The 22391-nt window shown below is 41.3% G+C and overlaps 1 protein-coding gene across 3 annotated transcripts in view; it reads right to left on the bottom strand.

Annotated features, from left to right (window-relative positions):
* Positions 1-22391, bottom strand: part of SLC7A6 (solute carrier family 7 member 6) — a 59662-nt gene that overhangs the window by 18295 nt on the left and 18976 nt on the right. For all 3 annotated transcript variants that reach the window (XM_070760478.1, XM_070760480.1, XM_070760479.1), the window contains exons 2-4: positions 18354-18924; positions 13221-13346; positions 1950-2094 (exon numbers count right to left, since the gene is read on the bottom strand). In XM_070760478.1, the coding sequence (XP_070616579.1) occupies positions 1950-2094; positions 13221-13346; positions 18354-18882 (800 nt within the window). In that variant the 5' untranslated portion in view covers positions 18883-18924. The remainder of the gene's footprint in view (positions 1-1949; positions 2095-13220; positions 13347-18353; positions 18925-22391) is intronic.

The raw sequence follows: 22391 nt of genomic DNA on the forward strand, positions 1-22391 counted from the left end.
TTCAAGCTCTGTTGGGAGAATTGGCACTAGGCTTATGGTTGGGGGTCACCACAACATGAGGAATTATATTAAGGGCATTAGAAAGGTTGAGAACCACTGCTTTAAACAATACATATAATGTGAAGCAAATAAAGGAAGTAATGGAAATAAAAAAGAAAGGAGTTTGTTAGAAGAGAAAATGGAGGGAGAAGATGGGGGAGAGGAAAAATATGTCTCATACATTGGCAGACATTTCAGGAGTATACGACTTTATAATTTGATTATGTATTGGGTGTATATGGTAAAAGGTAATAGATCAGTTGCGAAATTATAATAGTAAATTTTAATATTGTGCACAGATATAGGTGTTTTTGCAAGGAAATACTTTAGTATATGAGTCACTAGGAACCCTTTCCTCCCCACACCTGCTTGAAACCTGGAATATTGTCTGTTCATATTTGCTGTGATTATAGAACCATGTGAAAGTTTAAGAAATGCATTAAAGCACATCGGGTTTTTCAAAAGGTGCTTTATTTACATTACCCTGGCACCCCATCTGTTCCAGAGGCTGCCAATATGTACTGATTATAAGCACAGCAGAGGTTCACATGATGGGAGGATCAGATCAGAAAGTCACCGTATATGAAAAATCAACATCTCGAAAAAGGAGAATATTTCCCAGGATTGAAAGGTGGGGAGGGAGGGTTTCTTGCAGATGTTTCTTTTCCCAACTAGGTAACCTCACCAGTGCTAGAAGCTAGAAGCACTGATGATAATATTGCCCAGTTTGGGTAATAGAATTCTTTATTCTTTATTGGCCAAGTGTGATTGGACACACAAGGAATTTGTCTTTGGTGCAGATGCTCTCAGTGTACATAAAAGAAAAAAGATACATTTGTCAAGAATTTTTTTTAAATATATGTTTATTGGTTATATACATTAAAAACAGGGTACAGAAAAATAAAGGGAATATATATAATGTACATTCTAGCAATTATAGTTTACTTATATAGTATGCATGAGTGGGGAAGGAGAAAGGAGGAGAGGGAAAGGGATTTAGAGAGAAGGGAAAGAAATACAAGAGGAGGAAGGATAGAAAAATAGAGCAAAAAAAGAGTAGTAAGAGGAGTGTGGAGGGCCAGCGTTAGAGCTGGGGCTTCCATGTTTTGCGGCCTGTGGTTTAAGCATAAGGTGGTATAGATTTTCCTGAAGTTTTATCCATATGTATTTGACGTAGTTGTTCATTCAGTTTTTTTGTAGCTCAAAATTTGTGTCGATCGATGTTTACAGTTTATTGTTTCAATTTGATATTATGATTCATGTCAAGAATCATGACATACAACACATAAAGATTGTCATAGGGGTCAAATAAGCAATGATGAAATCCATCAGAAACACCGTCCTAAAGCATGAAAACCGAACTGAAGTCTACTAGGGAGGTGTAGACCCACTATTTAAGAAAATGGAAAACTTCTGAGAATTTTAGCTGTGTCCAGCTGTGCCAAGGTTGTGCTACCTAGCACAAGATGATGAAAGTGCTTGCAAACCTTCATAATGCCACTGTCCTGCTTTTATTCAGAACAATTTAGAAGTTCCTGAGAATGGTTTAGGGCTCCTTTTGTGCTTTCCGTCAATTCCCTATAGAAATTCCCTTCCCTTATAGAAATTCCCTTCCCTTATAGAAATTCAAAGCCATCAAAATCAGGTATGCTCAACTGTATCAATTCAGCAAGCAACGTTCTATGCTGTCTACAGCAAGCAAAATTTGCTTTATGGAATCTCTTCACTGCCATAATTATTTCCTTTCCCCCTTATATTTACAGGATTCAAAGACATTGATATTCACGCAAACGGTTTCCTTCATTTCTGGGATCAAACTCCTTGTCAGTTGAATACTAGGTGAGGGTCTTTAAAACTTTGTGAGGGATTTTATTTATTGTTAAAAATAAAAACTCCAAGAAGCTCCTTACCTTTCTGGATTTTTTATTTCTTCAGTTACAAAATTCAGGGTGTCCCAACCTGAGTATGAGAACAAGGCAGAATAAAGTGCAAGAGAAATCCCTCCGAGGTTCCAAGACGACCCCTCAAAAGAGTCCTGAAAATGTTCTGTGTATCCTGGATATAAAAGAAACACAGAGAAATAGATGCAACCAAATGAAGTGGTTGGTTTTTAGAACAGCCTATGAAAAATGTCAACTATACAGAATTTCTGATATCTATAAATAGGACCGAAGGCAATATCTAAAATGATATGACCTATAAAGCCCTTCATGGCACCGGACCAGATTACCTCAGGGACCGCCTTCTGCTGCACGAATCCCAGCGACCAGTTAGGTCCCACAGAGTGGGCCTTCTCCGGGTCCCATCAACCAAACAATGTCGCTTGGCGTGACCCAGGGGAAGTGCCTTCTCTGTGGCGGCCCCGGCCCTCTGGAACCAACTCCCCCCAGAGATTAGAATTGCCCCCACCCTCCTTGCCTTTCGTAAGCTGCTTAAAACCCACCTCTGCCGCCAGGCATGGGGGAACTGAGATACACTTTCCCCCTAGGCCTTTAAAATTTTATGCATGGTATGTCTATATGTATGATTGGTTTTTATATAAAGGGTTTTTAACTGTTTTTAGTATTGGCTTATTGTTATACACTGTTTTATTACTGTTGTTAGCCGCCCCGAGTCTGCGGAGAGGGGCGGCATACAAATCCAATAAATAAAATAAATAAATAAAATAAAATCCCACCAGAAATTTAGCAAGATTCCATATTAAATAATAGCAAATGAAGAGAAACAGATTGCTGCCAAAGCTTGATTCCATAAAACGTCAACTCCGAGGCATTTATGCTCTCAACAATTCCAAGAAATTTAAAATGCCCATTCTTTAAGCACCCATTTTTTTAAAAAAATCTCTCTTTTTTGAGGGAGGGGAACAATACAAAAAAATTTCCTCTTTGCTTAATTTAGTGTCTTAATTTCAGATTCATGTCTATAAAGGTCCCCATCAGTGCTAGGATTGTAGATGTCTTCTCCTTTAGATGCTAACTCCTTTATTTGGGGTCTGTACTGAAATAATCTAACTTTTTAGACTAGGGACATATTAAACCACCAAATAGACACCATTTAGAGAAGTTTCAAAAGTATACGTAGCTATCAAGGTTTACTCTTATTTCCTTATTTAGCCTCAGCCCCTGGAAAATATTTTTGAAGCTACTCCAATGAGATCAAATGGCTCATTACTAGAGCAACTATTTCTGTTTTTGCCTCACTAGATGATAATGAATGGTAAAAACTCCAAATTCATAGTCAGGCAATACATTTAGATCATAGAATAGAGATTAATATGAGCCTTGGTGGTGCGGTGGTTAGAGTGCAGTACTACAAGCTGCTTCTGCTGACTGCTGGCTATAGTTCACCAGTTCAAGTCTCATCAGACTCAAAGTTGACTCAGCCTTTCATCCTTCCCAGGTGGGTAAAACGGGGACTCAAATTGTTGGGGGCAATATGCTGACTCTGTAAACTACTTAGAGAGGACTGTAAAAGCACTATGAAACAGTATACAAGTCTTAGTGCTATAGTACTATTGCTATAGAGTTGGAACAGACTTTGGAGATATTTTAATCCCTGCTCAAGGAGAGCCTACTACATCATTCCGGGCAAACAGTAGTCCCATCTCTTGTTTAAAAAATCTCCAGTGATAAAGTATCTACAAGCTGTTCTACTAGTTAATTGTTCAACTGTCAAGAAATTTCTCATTAGCTCTAGGTTGGATCTCTCTTCAACAATCACCCATTATTATTTGTTTCATCTTGCGTTCAGGTGCTTTGGAGAATAGGTTGACCCCGTCTTCTTTGTGACAGCCCTTCAAGTACTGGAAGACTGCTATTATATTACCCCTATTACAATGCAAATGGATGTTGAGACTCTGGAAAGAGTGCAGGGAAGAGCAACAATGGCGATCAGGGGACTGGAGGCTAAAACATATTAAGAACGGTTGCAGGAACTGGGTATGTCTAGTTTAATGGACCAGGGGAGACATGATAGCAATGTTTCAATATCTCAGGAGCTGCCACAAAGAAGAGGGAGTCACCCTATTCTCCATAGCACCTGAGGGTAGAACAAGAAGCAATAGATGGGGGGGGGGGGACAAGGAGGGAAGCAACTTAGAACTAAGGAGAAATTTCTTAATAGTGAGATCAATTAATCAGTGGAACAGCTTGCCTCCAGAAGTTGTGAATGTTCCAACACTGGAGATTTTTAAGAAGATGTTAGATAACCATCTGTCTGAAGTGATGTAGAGTTTCCTGCCTAAGCAGGGGGGTTGGACTAGAAGACCTCCAAGATCCTCTCCAACTCTGTTATTCTATTCCATTCTATTCCATTCATTATCTTTTTAAAAAATATATAATTTATTAGTTTTATAAAAGGGGAAGGGGGAAAAGGGAGTACAAAATCGAAAAAGGGGGAGGGAGGGGAGGGAAGAGTACAAATATAATAAGTTTAAGGTGAATTTACAAAGATTTACAGAGGTCAGTTGTATTCCTTAGTATATATATTGTTACAATATTTCTATTCATATTTCAATCTTAGTTTATATTCCATTCATTATCAAATTACAACCAGTAGTTGTTTTTATTCAGTGTCACTTAGAGAACAAACTGCAAAGTTGCTTCACAGGAGTTTATCTGGCATTCTCTGCAATCTTTAAAGTGATGAATACAAAATAATGTAAATCACCTTAAAACAATTTCAACATCTTGCCTTCTAAGGAAGAAAAGTTGGTGGCTAATGTAATATCTCATATTGCCTTAGCCATCATATTTTCTTCCTTAGAAGACAAGATTTGGAAATTGTTTTAAGGTGATTTACATTATTTTGCATACACATGCCTTATTATGATAATGCATGATTGTTCATAGACCCCACTGGTGAATAAACAATATACTAAAGGTATAAATGCATTTTCAGCACAATGGAAGTACAGACTTCCTATTTTCTTGTCCTAGCATGTGATTGAAATTTTCAAGCCAAACAGGAATAAAGAAGTGAGTTTTTTAAACTGAGTATCGTGATAAACCCACCACAGCTCAGATACTGCAGCTCATAAGAAAAACAGATTAGCAAGGCCAGGTGGCTGAAACTGAACAATAGACAAATAAAAAAGTATGACTAAAGGAAAGAGACTCAGAGATCTTGGCTTCAAAATACAAGCAACCTTGTCAGCAATGTGCATACAAGGGTTATCAAAACAGCTTTTGAAGGTCATTCCCATCATTGGCTTATAGGCCAGAGTATGTTCAAACAGTAATTAAAGTACATTACAAATTTCTGGATCAAATTAAATGTGGTATTATCTGGATGAGTTAATAACAGGCTCTCTCGCCCAAGTGAACATCCATTACAGAGAATTTTGAACAAGACATAATCTACAGCATATATTAAAGTAAGCCCATGAATGACTGTACAAGTTTTGAAAAGCCATGTGGAAGTCACGGTTTTGTTATAAAGTTCCCAAACTTGAAGGAAACTGATTTTTTTATCTAGATACAGGTGAAGCCTTCACTTAGACTCTGAGAAATGTAATAATCACTAGGAGTTGCATCATAGTAGGTAGGTAGGTAGGTAGGAAGGAAGGAAGGAAGGAAGGAGAGACTAGTTGGCTTACAGACTTTGAATAAAATGCAGTAAAAAAAACATTAAAACAATTTGAATTTTAAAACTGAATTAAAATTAAACTAAGCAGGATGGAGAGGGAGGGAGCAAAGTGCGTACGGGGAGGAGGTGGGGTTTTCCTGCTTTCTAGCGAATCTAAATCACGTGGCACAGCTGACCATCAAAAAAAAATTATTACAGGTTCAGGCAAACCAGTAGCATTTTTTACAACCGGTTTGGGCGAACCGATCCGAGCCAGTAGCATTTTACCCCTGCTTATTTCCCCCTTTCCTCCAGAAAATTTCAGCTCAGATTACAATTTCCACAAGGGTTTGTGACCGCATAGAGCAGTGATGGTGAACCTATGGAACGGGTGCCACAGGTGGCACGCAGAGACATGTCTGCTGACATATGAGCCATTGCCCTAACTCAGGTCCAATGTGCATGTGTGTGCTGGCAAGCTGATTTTTTGCTTGTATAGAGGCTCTGGGAGGGCATTTTTGGGTTCCAGAGAGCATCCAGGGGGATGGGGTGGGCATTTCTACCCTCCCTGGCTCCAGGGAAGCCTTGGGAGGGCAAAACACGAGCCTACGGGGCCCACCAGAAGTTGGGAAACAGGCCATTTCTGGCCTCCAGAGGGGCAGGGAAAGCTGTTTTCGCCCACCCCAGGCATTGAATTATGCGTGGGGGCACTCGCACATGCATGACAGCACATGTGCCCACCCTTTCGGCACCCAAGGGAAAAAAGGTTCGCCATCACTGGCATAGAGCTTGTTCACAGATTTCCATTACATTGTAAAGATATTCCAAAGGGCTGCCATTTGTATCTCCTGCAGGAAGACAAAGTTGTGCAGACCCTCTTCAATTTAGGACTGGTTGCTTAGCAACCATCCAAAGTTGTGACAGACCTCCCCAAAACCACCTGGATTCAAAGTCCTGACAGCTATCCTCTGGGTCACATAATTGCATTTGTGGCGTTTCGGAATTGACTGGCTATTATTATTATTATTATTATTATTATTATTATTATTATTATTATTATTATTATTTAGATTTGTATGCCGCCCCTCTCCGTAGATTCCGTAGGCTTTACAACTGTTTGCAACATCTTGTGGCCAAATGATCATTTTTTTGTGATTTTGTTTTTTAACTAAGTTTATTTCCAGCATTTACTTCCAGTTCCTGGCAAAAAAAAAAAAAATGCCCATTGCGGTCTATGGGTTTCCTTAATGACTGCCGCATGTTTTAGGATACCACCAAAAAATGTCATAAAATTGGGTCTATAAGATGGATGCACTGATTTACATACGACAGCAGTTCTCGGCTTCATTATGGTCATAAATCAAGGATTAATTTATTATGGAATAACACAGTATTCCATAGTAACCTTTGGAATACTATGGCATTCCAAAGCTTACTATGGAATATTATGGTTACTATGGAATACTATGGCTACTATGGTTACTAAATACTTTGGTCCTATTCCAAATACCTTTGTGGATTACAATTCCTCTTACCAGACACAGGGGGCATTTTCCCAAAAGAACAGTACTGTATACACACAACTACAAAAATGTTTATAATAAGGGGGATAAGATGAAAACGAACTGTGGAAGAGCTTGGCAGTGCCACGCACAAATAAGTAGTTGAATGTTCTTAAAATATTTGTTTGGGTGTAGCATAAATCCATGCATTGCTAAATGGATTAATGCTATAGCTCAGTCAGAGCTTTTCTCTCCCTTAAATCTATCGCTAAACCTTTTCGTTCCAGTTTAAGCTTATATCACAATTTCTCATTCATGCCTTCCCAAAAATTCATTGAGATGAAAAGATCTATTTTTTCATAAAGAGAAATTGTTCACGTTAGGGTAGTTTTTAACATAGAGACCCCCAACCTCTGGGCCGCGACCCACTACCACGCCACAGTCTACTCGTAAGTGGGCCATGTAAGTAACTGAACTGACGCGAGAATTGCCCTGGCCCAAATGTGCACACAGTTCCATTTGTGCAATTGATTACTGCAACACTCTCTACATGGGGCTACCTTTGAAAAGTGTTCGGAAACTTCAGATCATGCAGAACGCAGCCACGAGAGGCATCGTGGGGCTTCCAAGATTCGCCCATGTTTCCACAACACTCCGTGGCTTGCATTGGCTGCCGATCAGTTTCCAGTCACAATTCAAATGTTGGTTATGACCTTTAAAGCCCTACATGGCATTGGACCAGAGTACCTCCGGAACCTGCTACCGCCTGCTACCGCACGAATCCCAGCGACCGATAAGGTCCCACAGAGTTGGCCTTCTCCGGGTCCCGTCGACTAAACAATGTCATTTGGCGGGCCCCAGAGTAAGAGCCTTCTCTGTGGCGGCCCCGGCCCTCTGGAATCAACTTCCCCCGGAGATTAGAATTGTCCCCACCCTCCCTGCCTTTCGTAAACTACTCAAGACTCACTTATACCGCCAGGCATGGGGGAGTTGAGACACCTTTCCCCCAGGCTCTTTTATACTTTGTTTTATGTTTGGTATGAATGTGTTGTTTGGTTTTTTAAATAATGATAGGGTTTTATATGTTTTTTAATATTAGATTTGTTCTACTATAATATTGTTTTTATTATTGTTGTGAGCCGCCCCGAGTCTTCGGAGAGGGGCGGCATACAAATCTAATAAATAATAATAATAATTATTATTATTATTATTGTTATTATTATTATTATTATTATTATAGGTGCACATGCGCGCATGCCAGCCCGACACCCCAGTTCTCCTCTCCCTTTTCACCCCCAAGCCTCAAAAGTTGGGGACCACTGCTTCCCCTATCCTCTTAGGTCTGCCTAGCTACTAAGGGGACTGACAAGTGTTATACCTTCTGATGAAAAATAACCCAAATGGGTGCTTGCTCAACATACGGTTTTGTTGCTCAGTTTTTATCTTGATTGTTTTGTGCTTCCTGACTCCCGGCGTTTGCCTAGACAAGTCCCTGCAGTTTTCTTGGCAAAGGTTTTTAGAATGGTTTGCCACTGTCAACTTCTTAGGGCTGAGAGAGAAAGACAACTAACCCAAGGTCACCTAGCTGGCTTTGCATCTGGCTTTGTCGCTGAACCTGTGGCACACGGAGCCATATCTGAGGGCACGCAAAGCATTACCCTGTTGTGGTTAGCTCTGGCCCAGCTCCTGCCCCAAGGACTGTGGATGTGGGGGAGACATCCACATGCTGCAGGCCTGTTTTGCCCCCCGGTGGAATCTGCTGATGAAGGCTCCTCTGACCAAGAAGACATGACAGGGAGGAGGAGAGTGTGGCAGACAGCTCAGAAGGAGATCAATTATCTAGCTCCTCCTTGGATTCAGAACAAGAGTTAATGATACAGCCACGCATGCGGAGAGCGATGCATAGGCAACAACAACTGAGAGATTATTATCAAAGAAAATGAGGCCACCTGTGGTTGGGTGGGGCTGTGGTCATTAGTGAGGCTGCTATAAATAGCAGCCTGTGGGTTTGGCCATTGTGGAGGATTATCTGATCGTTGTGTTTCATGACTGCTTTGACTTTGACTTTTTGTGTGCTGATTTTTCCCCGCTTTGAAACTAAACCAGAGCAAAGTGTGTTTCACTTTGTGAAAGAAGAAGGACTGTGAATTGCCTCACTGCTGCAAGGTAAGTATCACAGAACTGATAAGGGACTTGTACAAATTACCAGTTTGTTTGGAGATGAGTGCTCTTTGCTATACCAAAAGAGGGCTTAGGTTAAGTGAATTTTCCTTATAAAGAACATTGTTTTGAATTTTCAAACGTGTGTGTGTCTGAAATTTGTACCTGTGAATTTTTGGGAGGATTCTACCAGAGAGCCCGACAGAACATACCCCATGTCAGCTCCAGCATACCAGCTGAATTTCGGCCTTCTGGAGGGCAGGGGAGGCCATTTTCGCCTTCTCCAGGCTTCAGGAAAGCCTCCAGAGCCTGCGGGTGGCAAAAAGCAGACCCAACAGGCCTACTGGAAGTTCGGAAACAAAATTCTGGTAGATCCGTTGTGCTGTTTTTCACCCTTCCCAGGCTTCAAGAAAAATCTCTTCGGGAGGCTTTCCTAAAGCCTGGGGAAGGTGAAAAACATCACAACGGACCTACTGGAAGTCTGGAGGCTTCAGTGAGGTCTGCATGCCTTGTGGGGGAGGGCAACACAGGAGGAGTGTGCACCAGTGTGCTATATATACAGACTGTTAAAAACGACAGTCAACTCATTAGTTGACATTTCATGTGGTCTGTTTGTTTTGTGTTACATTTCCGATACGATAGATATGTGTACATTGTACTGTATATAATGCATTTATACTTTATTTATATATACAGTGGTACCTCTACCTAACAATGCCTCTACTTAAGAACTTTTCTAGATAAGAATCGGGTGTTCAAGATTATTTTGCCTCTTCTTAAGAACCATTTTCTACTTAAGAACCAGAGGCCGGAAAAATTTCCCCGGAAATTTGAGAGCGGCACGAAGGCCAGGCCAGTTTCCTGCCATTCCCCCTTTAATCCTGGCCATCTTAGGCTTTTCTGGGCTGTCAGAGGAGCCTTTCACTGGCGCTTAAGGAGGCTTTGGCAGTCCAGAGCGAACACAGCATTTTCCTTTCTTTGGCCGCTTGGAGAGGGAATAAATTTCTGCTAGCACTCAGAGAAAAGAAACACTCCCTTCGCTCTGGGCAGTGACTGTCCTCCTCCTCTTCTTCCTCCTCCTCCCACCCAAATTCCGAGCTTTTATTTCTTTCCTAATGGGTTTGCACGCATTATTTGTTTTTACATTGATTCCTATGGGAAAAATTGCTTCTAGTTGCAAACTTTTCTACTTAAGAACCTGGTCACGGAACGAATTAAGTTCTTAAGTAGAGGTATCAGTGTACATTGTATTTACACTTTTTTCTGTATTTCTACGTAGTTTGTATGTTTGTGTTTGTTTACGCTATATGTTTTAACTGTAAATAATCAATAAAAACTATTTTTTTTTAAAACCCTGCTGTTCTGTTTAGAAAAACTCCCTAATCTTCTGTTCCGGGTCACATACAACCCGGACTGAAAACCCTTCATTTGAAGTGGTTATGTTTGGTCAATTTGAAAACTTTTTTCACCTGGAAACAAGTTTGAACATTTCTGCACACAATGGAATGAAAATTGAACTGAAAAAATTAATCCTCATTGGTTTATTTTGCACATAAATGTGCCTCCCCCCCGTTTTTGTGAAAGTTTTTTCAATTTATGGATAGTTTTGCTTGCAAAATCCATTCTATTTTACTAAAGTTGGTGTGGGATTGGTAGCTTGAACATCTCTGCACACAATGATGTGAAAATTGAAATGAGAAAAGTAAATCTTATTGGTTTATTTTGCTGATATAATGCATGCCCCCCCCCCGTTTCTGTGAAATAGTCTTCACTTTATGGATAGTTTTGTTAGCAAAATGCATTCTATTTTGCTAAAGTTGGTGTGGGATTTGTAGCTTGGACATTTCTGAACATAATGATATGAAAATTGAACTGGAAAAATTGATGCATATTGGTTTATTTTGCACATAAAGTTATTTCAATTTATATAAAAATTATGCTGTTAATTTCAAACTTACATACTTTTTTTTTAGTAAAATGGATTTCTTTCATAAAGTTAGTTCTCTGGCTACAATGTGGTTGATTTTCAAAAGGATATTCCAAATATTTCTAGCCAAATATGTATAAAAAGTGACAATAATGGCACACAGCAAGGCCGAGGGGGGGTGGCCCTTTTGTGGCAAAAATAAACCAATAAGAACCATTTTTTTCAGTTCATTTATATTTTTCTTATGTTCAGGATTGTTCAATTTAGTATATCAAACCTTTTGGGGGGAAATTCCTTAGGGATTTGTAGCCTTAAAAAATATAAATTGACACGAAATTCAGAAAGGATGGGGGGAGGGGTTTTTTGATCAAAATAAAAATATAAGTCTCAATTTTTCCAGTTCAATTTTCATATCATTATGTTCATAAATGTTCAAACTAGTTTTCCAGTTGAAAAGGTTTTCAAAAAGATCAAATTCAAGTACCTAAAAAAATTCTTTTTGGTCCGGTCATATACGAACAGAAACAGACTCGAAGCGATGATTTTTTTTTGCCCAGAAAACAATTAGCCACCACCCCAAAAATATTTTTTTGATGATCAGCATTGTTAAATTGAGTAAATGAATGCCTAAGATTTTAAATAATATTTTGGATTTGGAGCATAAAAAAATAAAAATTGAAAATGGTTGCAAGCAGCCGAGGGGGGGGGCTTATTTCTGATGTTAAAAAACCAGTAAGAATCGTTTTTTTCAGTTCCTTTATATTTTTCTTATATTCAGAAATGTTCAAGCTACCAATCCCACACCAACTTCAGTAAAATAGAATGCATTTTGCAAGCAAAACTATCCATAAATTGAAAAAAACTTTCACAAAAACAGGGGGGGCATGCATTATATCAGCAAAATAAACCAATAAGAATTACTTTTTTCATTTCAATTTTCATATCATTGTGTGCAGAAATGTTCAGACTACTTTCCAAGTGAAAAAAGTTTTCAAATTGACCAAACATAAGCACTTCAAGTGAAGAGTTTTTGGTCCAGGTTGTATGTGACCCGGAACAGAAGATTAGGGAGTTGGTTTTTTCCAGCAAGAAAGAAACCCCCCACCCCCCAAAAAAAATTATCATAGAGAGAACCCCTGAAATGATGAAAAGTCATGAAATTTCAAGTTTCAGATATGCAGGGAAAATGTTTTACAGGGGACTCAAACTTGGTTTCAGGTCACATACGACCCGAACAGAACAGCAGGGTAAAGGGGAGAGTGTGCACCAGTAAATTGCTCCCCATCGGCTTCTGCACATGCATAGGAAGTGAACTAGCATGAGAATACTCACGCGTGCGAGATTTTGCCGATTTTTGACAATTTATTTGCTTCCGCGCATGCGCGGAAGTAAAAAATACCCAAAATCAGCAAAATCTCACATGTGCAGGTGTCCTCGTGCAATATTTTGCATCCTGCGCATACGGAGAAGGAAGCGCATAAACGCAGGCAGCGCATAAACGCATCGGGGATGTGGAGATGCGTGCCCATCTCCATTTTCCCTACTGGGACAGCCCATTCATGCTGCAGCCCAATACTGGTGTGCGCATGTACTGGGGGAGGTCACCACATGTGGGTGTGAGCTCACGCACATGCGCTATTGCACACACACTCTTTTGGCACTTGAACCCCAAAAAAAGGGTTGCCATCACTGATCGAAGGCAAGACTAGAATTCCCAGCTTCCTGGCTTCTAGCCTGATGGCTTTACCGCTACATCAAGGCAATTCTCTTATTTTAGTTAGTCTTGACTCCTGATTGACTCTATGGATAAGTTGCTGCAAAGTTTGGAATTGGTTGGTTCCCTCCTCATCATCCTTCCTTCCCAGGGCTGAGAAAGAAATACTGTCCCATGCTCCTGCTGGTTTCGTGCCCAAGACAGGACTAGAACTCCCAGTTTCTAACCTGGTGCCTTTAACCCCTAGAACCCAACTGGCTCTCAGTGCAAAACCATCGATACAAACCTCTGTATGTTCAGCTATTCGTCTTACCCTGGGATAGTTTAACAATTCCTGCAACGATGATGACAATTAGGGCAATGACTTTGGCATAGGTGAATGCATCCTGCACCCTTGTTCCCCACTTAACATAGGCACAATTTATAAATGTTAGAAGACCTACAAGACAAAAAAAGGGAAGCAAAAGAAGGCATTAGAAAGCGATGCTGACGTTGGTTGTTGTAAAGCAAGCCCTGGTCTGAAGTTATTTTCCATGCCAGAGTTAACAGTCAAAACGCTGTATTAGTAAATAAGCTAAGAAGGTTGTGTTAAAGAGAGCCTTAAGGTTTAAAAAGGGGCAGACAGCCAATTTTATTTGCTCTTTAACACTTCTAGTGGCAAAACAGGAAGACTGTAAGGCAAATATTATGGCAAGAGTACCAAAAAACCTGGGAAAATATTTTTAATTTTCAGATTCTTCTTTGCAGTTCATATCTTTATAAACATTTCTTTTTTAACTGACAATTTTTTGTTGAAAATAGGAAATGCCACCTCAAATCTGTCACTTGGCAATGAGGACAGTTGGAGGGTTTCAATTTTAAAGAAAATTATGGTATCTGAAGGACAAGAAAAAATAGAATTAATTCCAATGTATTTCTGCATCGTCTTAACGGGAACTATTTCTTTCTGATATGTTTCCTTAGCTGTAGGGCTGGTTTTGAAAGTTAAGATACAATTAGATGCAGGGCTCACTTCAAAAAACATACAGTAGTAATATTTTTTTTATAAAGTTGGTTTCAGTTAATGTAACTTCCTACTAAAAGTTATTTTTTTATGTGAAACCCAAAGGTGCTTTTTCAAAAGGCAACTGAACATTGTAGTTTTTCTTTGAAGACATTTCGCTTCTCATCCAAGGAGCTTCTTCAGTTCTTGAGAGCCGAAGAAGCCTCTTGGATAAGAAGCAAAACATCTTCAAAGAAAAACCAGAAAGTCCAGTTGTATCTTGAAAAAGCACCTTTGGGACAATCATGACCTGGATGATGGAAAATCTTCATAGGCATTTGATATGAAACTAATTTCTAGAGAAATAATACATAAAAATCACAGAGTGAGTTAAAGGTGCTCAACTCTACAATCCATTAGACTACCGTAATATATACACACACTGCTCAAAAAAATAAAGGGAACACTCAAAGAACACGTCCTAGATCTGAATGAATGAAATATTCTCATTGAATACTTTGTTCTGTACAAAGATGAAAGTGCACAACAGCATGTGAAATTGATTGTCAATCAGTGTCGCTTCCTAAGTGGACAGTTTGATTTCACAAAAGTTTGATTTACTTGGAGTTGTGTTGTTTAAGTGCTCTCTTTATTTTTTTGAGTAGTGAATATATATTTCTTTCAAAAGATTTTCTTATACAAAACCTGCAGTGCAAAATTAGTAAATAGGCAGGATTTATATATGAAACCATAGGTTCCTAAGTATCATAGTATCCTATGTCACATCTATAGGGAATAAACAAGGATTCAGAGAGAAAAGTGAGTAGATTCATACATCACATTACACCAAAATCAAGCAAAGCATGATTTTTATTGATTTACTTATTTTTGGTGTTTGGGGCCTGAACCACACGACAGGCAGTCCTCGACTTACCACAATTGAGCCCAAAAGTTCTGTTTGATATCGCATGCTTTTCGGTTTGCTTTTCAGCATTTGGACTTTTATCTGTTTTAAAGGGCACCCCAATTTGGTAATCTTTTCAAAAGCTACTTAACTATTATCCTTACTATCCAAAATTATTATTATTATTATTATTATTATTATTATTATTATTATTATTATTATTATTATTATTATTATTATTATTTAGATTTGTATGCCACCCCTCTCCGCAGACTCGGGGCGGCTCACAGCAGTGATAAAACAGTACACAATGACAAATCTAATATTAAGTCTAAAATAACAATTTTACATTAAAAACCTAAAAAAAACCTTATATAAAAACATACACACAAACATTCCATACATAGAACTACATAGGCAAGGGGAGATGTCTCAGTTCTTCCATGCCTGACGGCAGAGGTGAGTTTTAAGAAGTTTACGAAAGGCAAGGAGGGTGGGGGCAGTCCTGATCTCCGGGGGGAACTGGTTCCAGAGGGTTGGGGCCGCCACAGAACGTTTTAATGCTTCTCTTCACCCAGGGCAACTCTGCCCACCAAACTCAGCTCAGTATCTTGTCAGAACCCAAATAATTCATGAAACTGCTGGGTGAACCCAAATATGATAAAATCCCTTCTCCTCCATAGACTCGCGGGGTTATTTTGTCTGGTGGCTGTTGCGTAAAGTTTCCATCTATTGCAGCTGTAACCCAAGCTTCTCAAATCACTGATTCCCCTGAAAGAAAAGGTCTTTACACGCCCTAAGAGAATCCACCCACAATGATTAATACTCTGGCATATTGCTGTACCCATCAATGAGGAGTAGATCTCTTGGCTCAACATAGTCATAAACAAGCTTCGCCCTCTCTCTAGAATGTCTCAATAAGTTTCTAAGTTTCCGATGAGTAAGTCTCTATTCCAAGGGTCTCCAAACTTGGTCACTTTAAGACTTGTGGACTTCAACTCCCAGAATTCCCCAGCCAGCAAAGCTGGCTGGGGAATTCTGGGAGTTGAAGTCCACAAGTCTTAAAGTGACTAAGTTTGGAGACCCCTGCTCTATTCCTTTAATCTCTAACTGAGAAGGACCAGCTTATTTAATACATTTCCATATGATTCCCATAGAGTTGAATTGTGAGCTGTTTAATAAAAACAACTCTTACAATGCAATCAAGGAAACAATAAATCAAAGCAGTGTGAAAACACATTCTCGGTTTGAGGAGGCAGAGAGAAAGAGAGAAAGAGAGATGAAAAACAAGCCAAACATTGAGCCTTTTTATAGGGAAGATGATTTGAAAGAAGAAATATTTGCAACAGATGCCTACAAGATTTGAGGCCTTTGGGAAATTTGGGTGGGGGGAGGAGGAGGAGGAAGAAGAAGAAGAGGAGGAGGAGGACAGTCGCTGCCAAAGGAAGAAGGTGAGGGGAGGGGAATCAAAAAAACGCCCCTCCCATACACTGCGCCAGAGAGAGACACCCGGGGGGGATGGCAGGGAACTGGTCAGGCCTTCGTGCCACTCTCAAATTTCCTGGGAATTTTTTCCGGGCTCGGGTTCTTAAGTAGAAAATGGTTCTTAAGAAGAGGCAAAAATATCTTGAATACCCAATTGTAGAAAAGTTCTTAAGTAGAAGCGTTCTTAAGTGGAGATACCACTGTATTCTGTTGCGAGTGGAGGATCCACTTAACAACCATTTATTAAAGTTGGATTCACTTAACAACTGCATGACTAACTTAACAATGGCAGTGATTCACTTAACAACTGTGGCCAGAAAGGTTGTAAAAATGGGGTGAAATTCACTTAAAAAATGTCTTGCTAAGCAACAGAAATGTTGGTTTCAATTACGGTCCTAAGCTGAGGACTCTCTGTGCATTCACACGGTGGAGACAGCTATTTATTTATTAGATTTGTATGCCGCCCCTCTCCGTATTGGTGTGCATGCTTCTCCAGAAAAAAACAAATAATGTTAAATCAGGTCTTTTCAAGCCACAACAACTGAATCTTAGAGAGGCAAGGCAGTGTGGTGGTTCAAGGCACTGGACAATCACTTAAGGGACCCAAGTTGAAATCCATAATCAATCGTGGAACTTTTTCTGGTTGACTCTGGTTTGAGATTACTTCAGAAGGTCAAGGACCACCATGGATGCCACCTTAAGCTTCTGAAGGCCTTCATTTCAGTAGAACCAGTACAGTAATCCATCGCTACTTCGAGATTCATCTTTCACGGATTCGCTATTTCACAGGTACGCCGGGGCAGGGACGGTTTGTGTGTATAGGGGGGGGGACTGCAGCGGTGGCCTCCTTCAGCCCGCGCGGTAGCTGAGATAAGCTGGCCTCTCTCAGTGGTCAGCAGCGGTAGGTTGTTAACAATACAGAGGGGGTTTAAAGTCCAAATACATAAAAAATATCTTTCCTCTACTTCACGGAAATTCATTTTTCGCAGGTGGTCTTGGAAGGCATCCCCCGCAAAAAACGAGGGATCACTGTAATTGGGTTCCTACCTGGAAGGGGGGGGGAAACGGTGATCCGGTAACGAAAATGGACCAGTGGGCGGGTGCAAGATTTGGCTTCTGAGCATGCGCAGTAAGCAAAGTCTAATGAGAGGATGCACAGGCGCACGTGCTTTTGGGGTGATTTTTTGCTTCTGCGCATGCGTGGAAGCAAACAAATCGGTGAGATCTCGTGCGCCCGCACATCTTCTTATAAGGTTTGCTACTTCCACATGCGCAGAAGCCAAATCTTACTCTGACATGTATGCGTCCACGTCCCGGTCAGCCGGAGCTCCGCATGCAACAGCACCGGTAGCGGAGGTAAGTTGCAACCCCCACCTGTGTAAAACCATAGTCCACACTTGCTTTTCACCCTTTTCTACCCCAAAACGAGGGTACCTCTGGCATCGCTATCATACGAACTCTGCTTCTGCACCAGCTAAGCCATGGGTGGGGAATTCATTTTGCCATGGGGCCGCATGAGAAATTGGGATGGTTTTAGAGGGCCAGACTAATATAATTAACTCAGTTCTACCCAATACTGTAAAGACCCAGACCCTGGCCTGATCTAAACACCCAGATCCACTCTACAGACCCCTAATTGTTTGCTTTACGGCAACACGGTACACCACAGTCACTGCGCTGGAGTGTTTGTGTGGTTTCTGTGCTCAGCTGCTCTCGGTAGGAGGTCGGGATGCGCTCCAGTGCGAGGATGAAAGAGCTCACCGCGTCTGCCGGGACTCCTCAGGTTCCTGCTTTCTTCATGAGTCATCAGGAAAGCAGGAACCGGAGGTGTCCCAGCAGACGCGGTGAGCTCTTTCATCCTCGCACTGGAGCGCACCCCGACCTCCGCGGACCAGTCACAGATAGCGCGCGGGCTGGTCACAGATTTGCCCAGGTCTGACCTAATCAAATCCCATTTTTAAAAACCTGGCAGACCACCACATTGGAGGTCCACTTCTGACCCTCTTTCCCACCCACTTCTCCTCCAGCTCTGATGGAAGCAAATTCAGGCCCAAAGATCTCTGGGGAATACTCACATACACAAGCAGCAGCAATGAGACGACAAGCGATGTATGGAGGCTGGCAAGAAGGGAAGACTGGCTGGACGATATAGTTGGCAAAGGTGATTGCGATGATAGCCTGGCTGGTTGGTTCAATGATCAACAACGATGTCCACAGGCGTATAAAGGCAATGAAGCCTCCAAAGGCCTCCAAGATATAGGCGTAACTGGCTCCTGACTTGGTGATCGTGGTGCCCAGTTCAGCGTAGCACAGAGCTCCGATCACAGAGAACATCCCACCCAGGGCCCAGATAACCAGGGATAATCCATAGGACAAACTGTAGTTAAGTACGCCTTTGGGAGAAACAAATATCCCGGACCCAATCATATTTCCTACAATCAGGCAGATGCCGTTAAGGAGGGATATTTCCTTTCTCAGCTGCATGGTGCTTTGGTTTCCACCATTCTTTTGCGCATTGCTCCTCTGATCACTTTTATCGGCTGCCATGATGGGTTGGTACTCATTCAGGGAATTAAGAGGTGGGAAGTTCTCCTTCTTCTCCATGGCGACATCCACAATGTGCCCTCTGCCAAAGGTGAAGCCAAACTAAAGTCAAAAAGAAAGCAGGATGAAGAATGGGCATTTCAGACGTTACGATCAGGGGTGGTAGTCAGCTAGTTCCGATTGGTTCAAGGGAATCGGATGCTAATTTTCCACCTGGTTCGCCCAGCCAGTAGTTGCAAGGACTGGCTTGCCCCGCCCACCCCACCCCTCCCAGGAATCTCCATGTGGCCTGTTTTGGATGCCAGATAAACGCAGGGCCCGCATGGAGTCTCTCGGAGGGTAAAAAATAGGTATCCCAGAAATCCGGAAACAGGCCTGTTTCTGGCCTCTGGAGGCCCTCCTGAGCCCAGGGGACAGTTTTCGCCTTCCCGGAGGCTCAAGAAAAGCCTCTGGAGCCTAGGGAGGGCAAAAACACCACCCACTGGATTGCAGGAAGCCGAGTAGGCCATGCCCACAATGGCCATGCCTACCCAGAAACCGGGCAGAGAATTGATTGACAATATTTTTGAATCCCAACCTTGCATACGATATCCAGTTCAAGGAACTGGAGCCCCTCATGGATAGCTTGAATAAGCAACTTTATGAACCTCTCCCTGTATTACAAGAATCTCCCAAGACCGCTTTCCTTTTCCAGGGAGTAAGATATAACATTCTATAGACATTTATAGTTATTGACTTACCTCTTTACATTAGTTTCAGCAGCTGATTAGCACAAGAAAATAAAATTCTGCCTCTCCCTCTCCCTCCCAGCAATTTGTTTCCTTGCAGTTTTAGTTTCACTTTCATTTTATCATGTGGGCCTGCCTGCAGCTTTCAATCAGCTGCTGGTCTGGAGGCCAAAAATCAGTTGCTTGTGCTAATCAGGCTCTGTGCTGTTTGCTGCAAAGAGGTAAATTGCTGGGAGGCAGAGGCCAAAGGGTGAAGGTGGATGGGTGGGTGGGGCTACATTTGGTGTATAAGATGCACTCATGTATCTAACCTTCTTTTGGGGGAGGGTAAAAAGGTGTGTCTTATATTCAGAAAAATACGGTAGTTTCATTCAGAGATGCTTTGCAACTTCGAAAGCCATTGCTAATCAGAATAGACATTAATGGGGCCTAAAAAAAACCTTATGAACACCATGTCACACAGTAGCATCTCAAATATCCATGAACTACATAACTCCTTCTGACTTAGTCATCCTCTCAGAGGGGAAATGTCATTGCCAATATTGTCATTTAGGAGGGAAAAACATTTACTTAATCAAAGTAGCATGCATAAACGAAACAACCAGAGAGGAATTAATTTATCTGGTCATATCTGCATGGTTGTTATGTTCTGGAGTAGCAAAAGGCATCAAAATAAAACGTAACAAACAACCTATTCAATTATATTTCACAGATTTTAAGAATGTTCCGTTACAGCCCTGACTACAACATAAGCTCTTTTGCAATCTCTATTCATTTCAGGTTACATTAAATAAAGACATTGAGAAAACCATACATCCAACAACACTGGCGGGGCTTATAGATTCTTGACTTATGACCAGTTGATTAGTATAAGAATTCAAAGTTATGATGGATGCAAAAAAAGATCCATATAAGCCAGATTTGAAATTCCAAAAATGCCCCCAGAGCTGTGTAATTGCTTTTGGGGTGTTCAGCAACTGGGCCACATTTCAAATGGTTTTCAGGGTCCAGCAGTCATAGGAGTACAATTTATTTTGCTGGAAAATTGTGTTTACTTACAGGGTCATAGACAATGGGTTCATTTGGCAATATGAACTGGCACGGAGTAGTGGTTACAGCACTGCAGGCTACTTCAGCTAAGTGCTAGCTGTAGTTCAGCAGTTCAAATCTCACCACCGGCTCAAGGTTGACTCAGCCTTCCATCCTTCCGAGGTGGGTCAAATGAGGACCCAGATTGTTGGGGGCAATGTGCTAATTCTGTAAACCGCTTAGAGAGGGCTGTAAAAGCACTATGAAGCAGTATATAAATCTAAATGCTAAATGCTAAAAAAAAAATATTAAGAAAATATAATCTTTACTGAAAATAAATAGGGGAAGGGATACATCAAGCAAAAGGATTATGCAGATATTGGTACAAATGTATATGAGTTTTGAGTATACAGTTATAAGTCATAATACACACTTATATATACAGTGATCCCCCGATTATCGCGAGGGTTCCGTTCCAAGACCTCTCGCAATAATCGATTTTTCGGGATGTAGTGGTGCGGAAGTAAAAACACCATCTGCGCATGCGCGCCCCTTTTTCCATGGCCGCACATGCACAGATGGTGGAGTTTGCGTGTGGGCGGCGGGGAAGACCCAGGGAAGGTTCCTTCGGCCGCCCAACAGCTGATATGCTCCGCAGCGCGGCAGCAGATCAGCTGTTGGGCGGCCGAAGGAACCTTCCCTGGGTCTTCCCGCCGCCCAGGCAACGGGGAAACCCCAAGATCGCTTGCCGCTTGCCCGTTCGCCCGCCCGCCCGGCTGCTCGCTTGCCGCTCGAGAGCAAGAGGGGGAGAGATAGAGAAAGAGAGAGAAGGAAAGAAAGAGATGAGAGAGGGAGGAAGAGAGTGTGAGAGAGGAAGAAGCAAGATAGAGAAAGAGAGAGAGAAAGAAAAATGAGAAAGGAAGGGAGTGACGTCATCGGGTGGAAAAATCGCGATATAGCGTTTCGCAAAGCTCGAGATCGCAAAACTCTGGGGATCACTGTAAAAGGAAAGAAAGCTAAAGAAAAGAGAAGGAAAGAAAAAGAAATAGGAAAGAGAAAGAAGGGAAAAAGTAAAAAAAAAAAGAAAGAAGAAGGAAAAGAAGAGGTAAATTCATGCCTATAAATTTATCAGATGCCGTAAATATTGTTATTTACTTCACAATTACCACCAAAAAAATGTTGTAAAATTGGATCATCAGTCACAAGATAACCCGTTTAACAACCAGCACAACTGTACAACTATCATTCTAAGTCTAAATTACAGTCATACATTGAAAACTACCTATAAGGAACAAGCCCCACTCATTTGCACTGATGACGTTCCCTAGTTGGGTCAGAAAATGTTTGCAAAGCTCAGAAATCCCCGGGATTCTACATTAAATAGTCAGGTCATGAATACCTTCCTTGTTTTTGTTCCCTCCTTGCTACATTCCAGGCAACCAACGCACTGCTGATTGTACAAATACAATAAATTCTACAAATTGATAACCTGTCCTGGGGTGGTGGTCATGGATATTTCTATTGCAACACAAACAAGTTCATCAGAGCAAGAAGTTTACCTAGGTCTCCACAGGAAACAATACCTGGCTGAGTTTAGCCATGTTGCTAAGCTAAGCAGTGCCAGGTGAGCTCGGGCTAAAGAGTAAACAAGGAAACCGAAGTTAAAAACAAAAGCTCATCCCTCCCAGGCCGCCAAGGCAATTGGCATGTAGTCACAAATTACATTATGCGTTTTGGGTCCGGTCTTTGGGTGTTAGGAGAATTTCATTGGGTATACTCTGTACATACAATGACAATAATAATAAAGTAATT

Source organism: Erythrolamprus reginae, chromosome 9, assembly GCF_031021105.1.
Source record: "Erythrolamprus reginae isolate rEryReg1 chromosome 9, rEryReg1.hap1, whole genome shotgun sequence".
Taxonomy (NCBI): domain Eukaryota; kingdom Metazoa; phylum Chordata; class Lepidosauria; order Squamata; family Dipsadidae; genus Erythrolamprus; species Erythrolamprus reginae.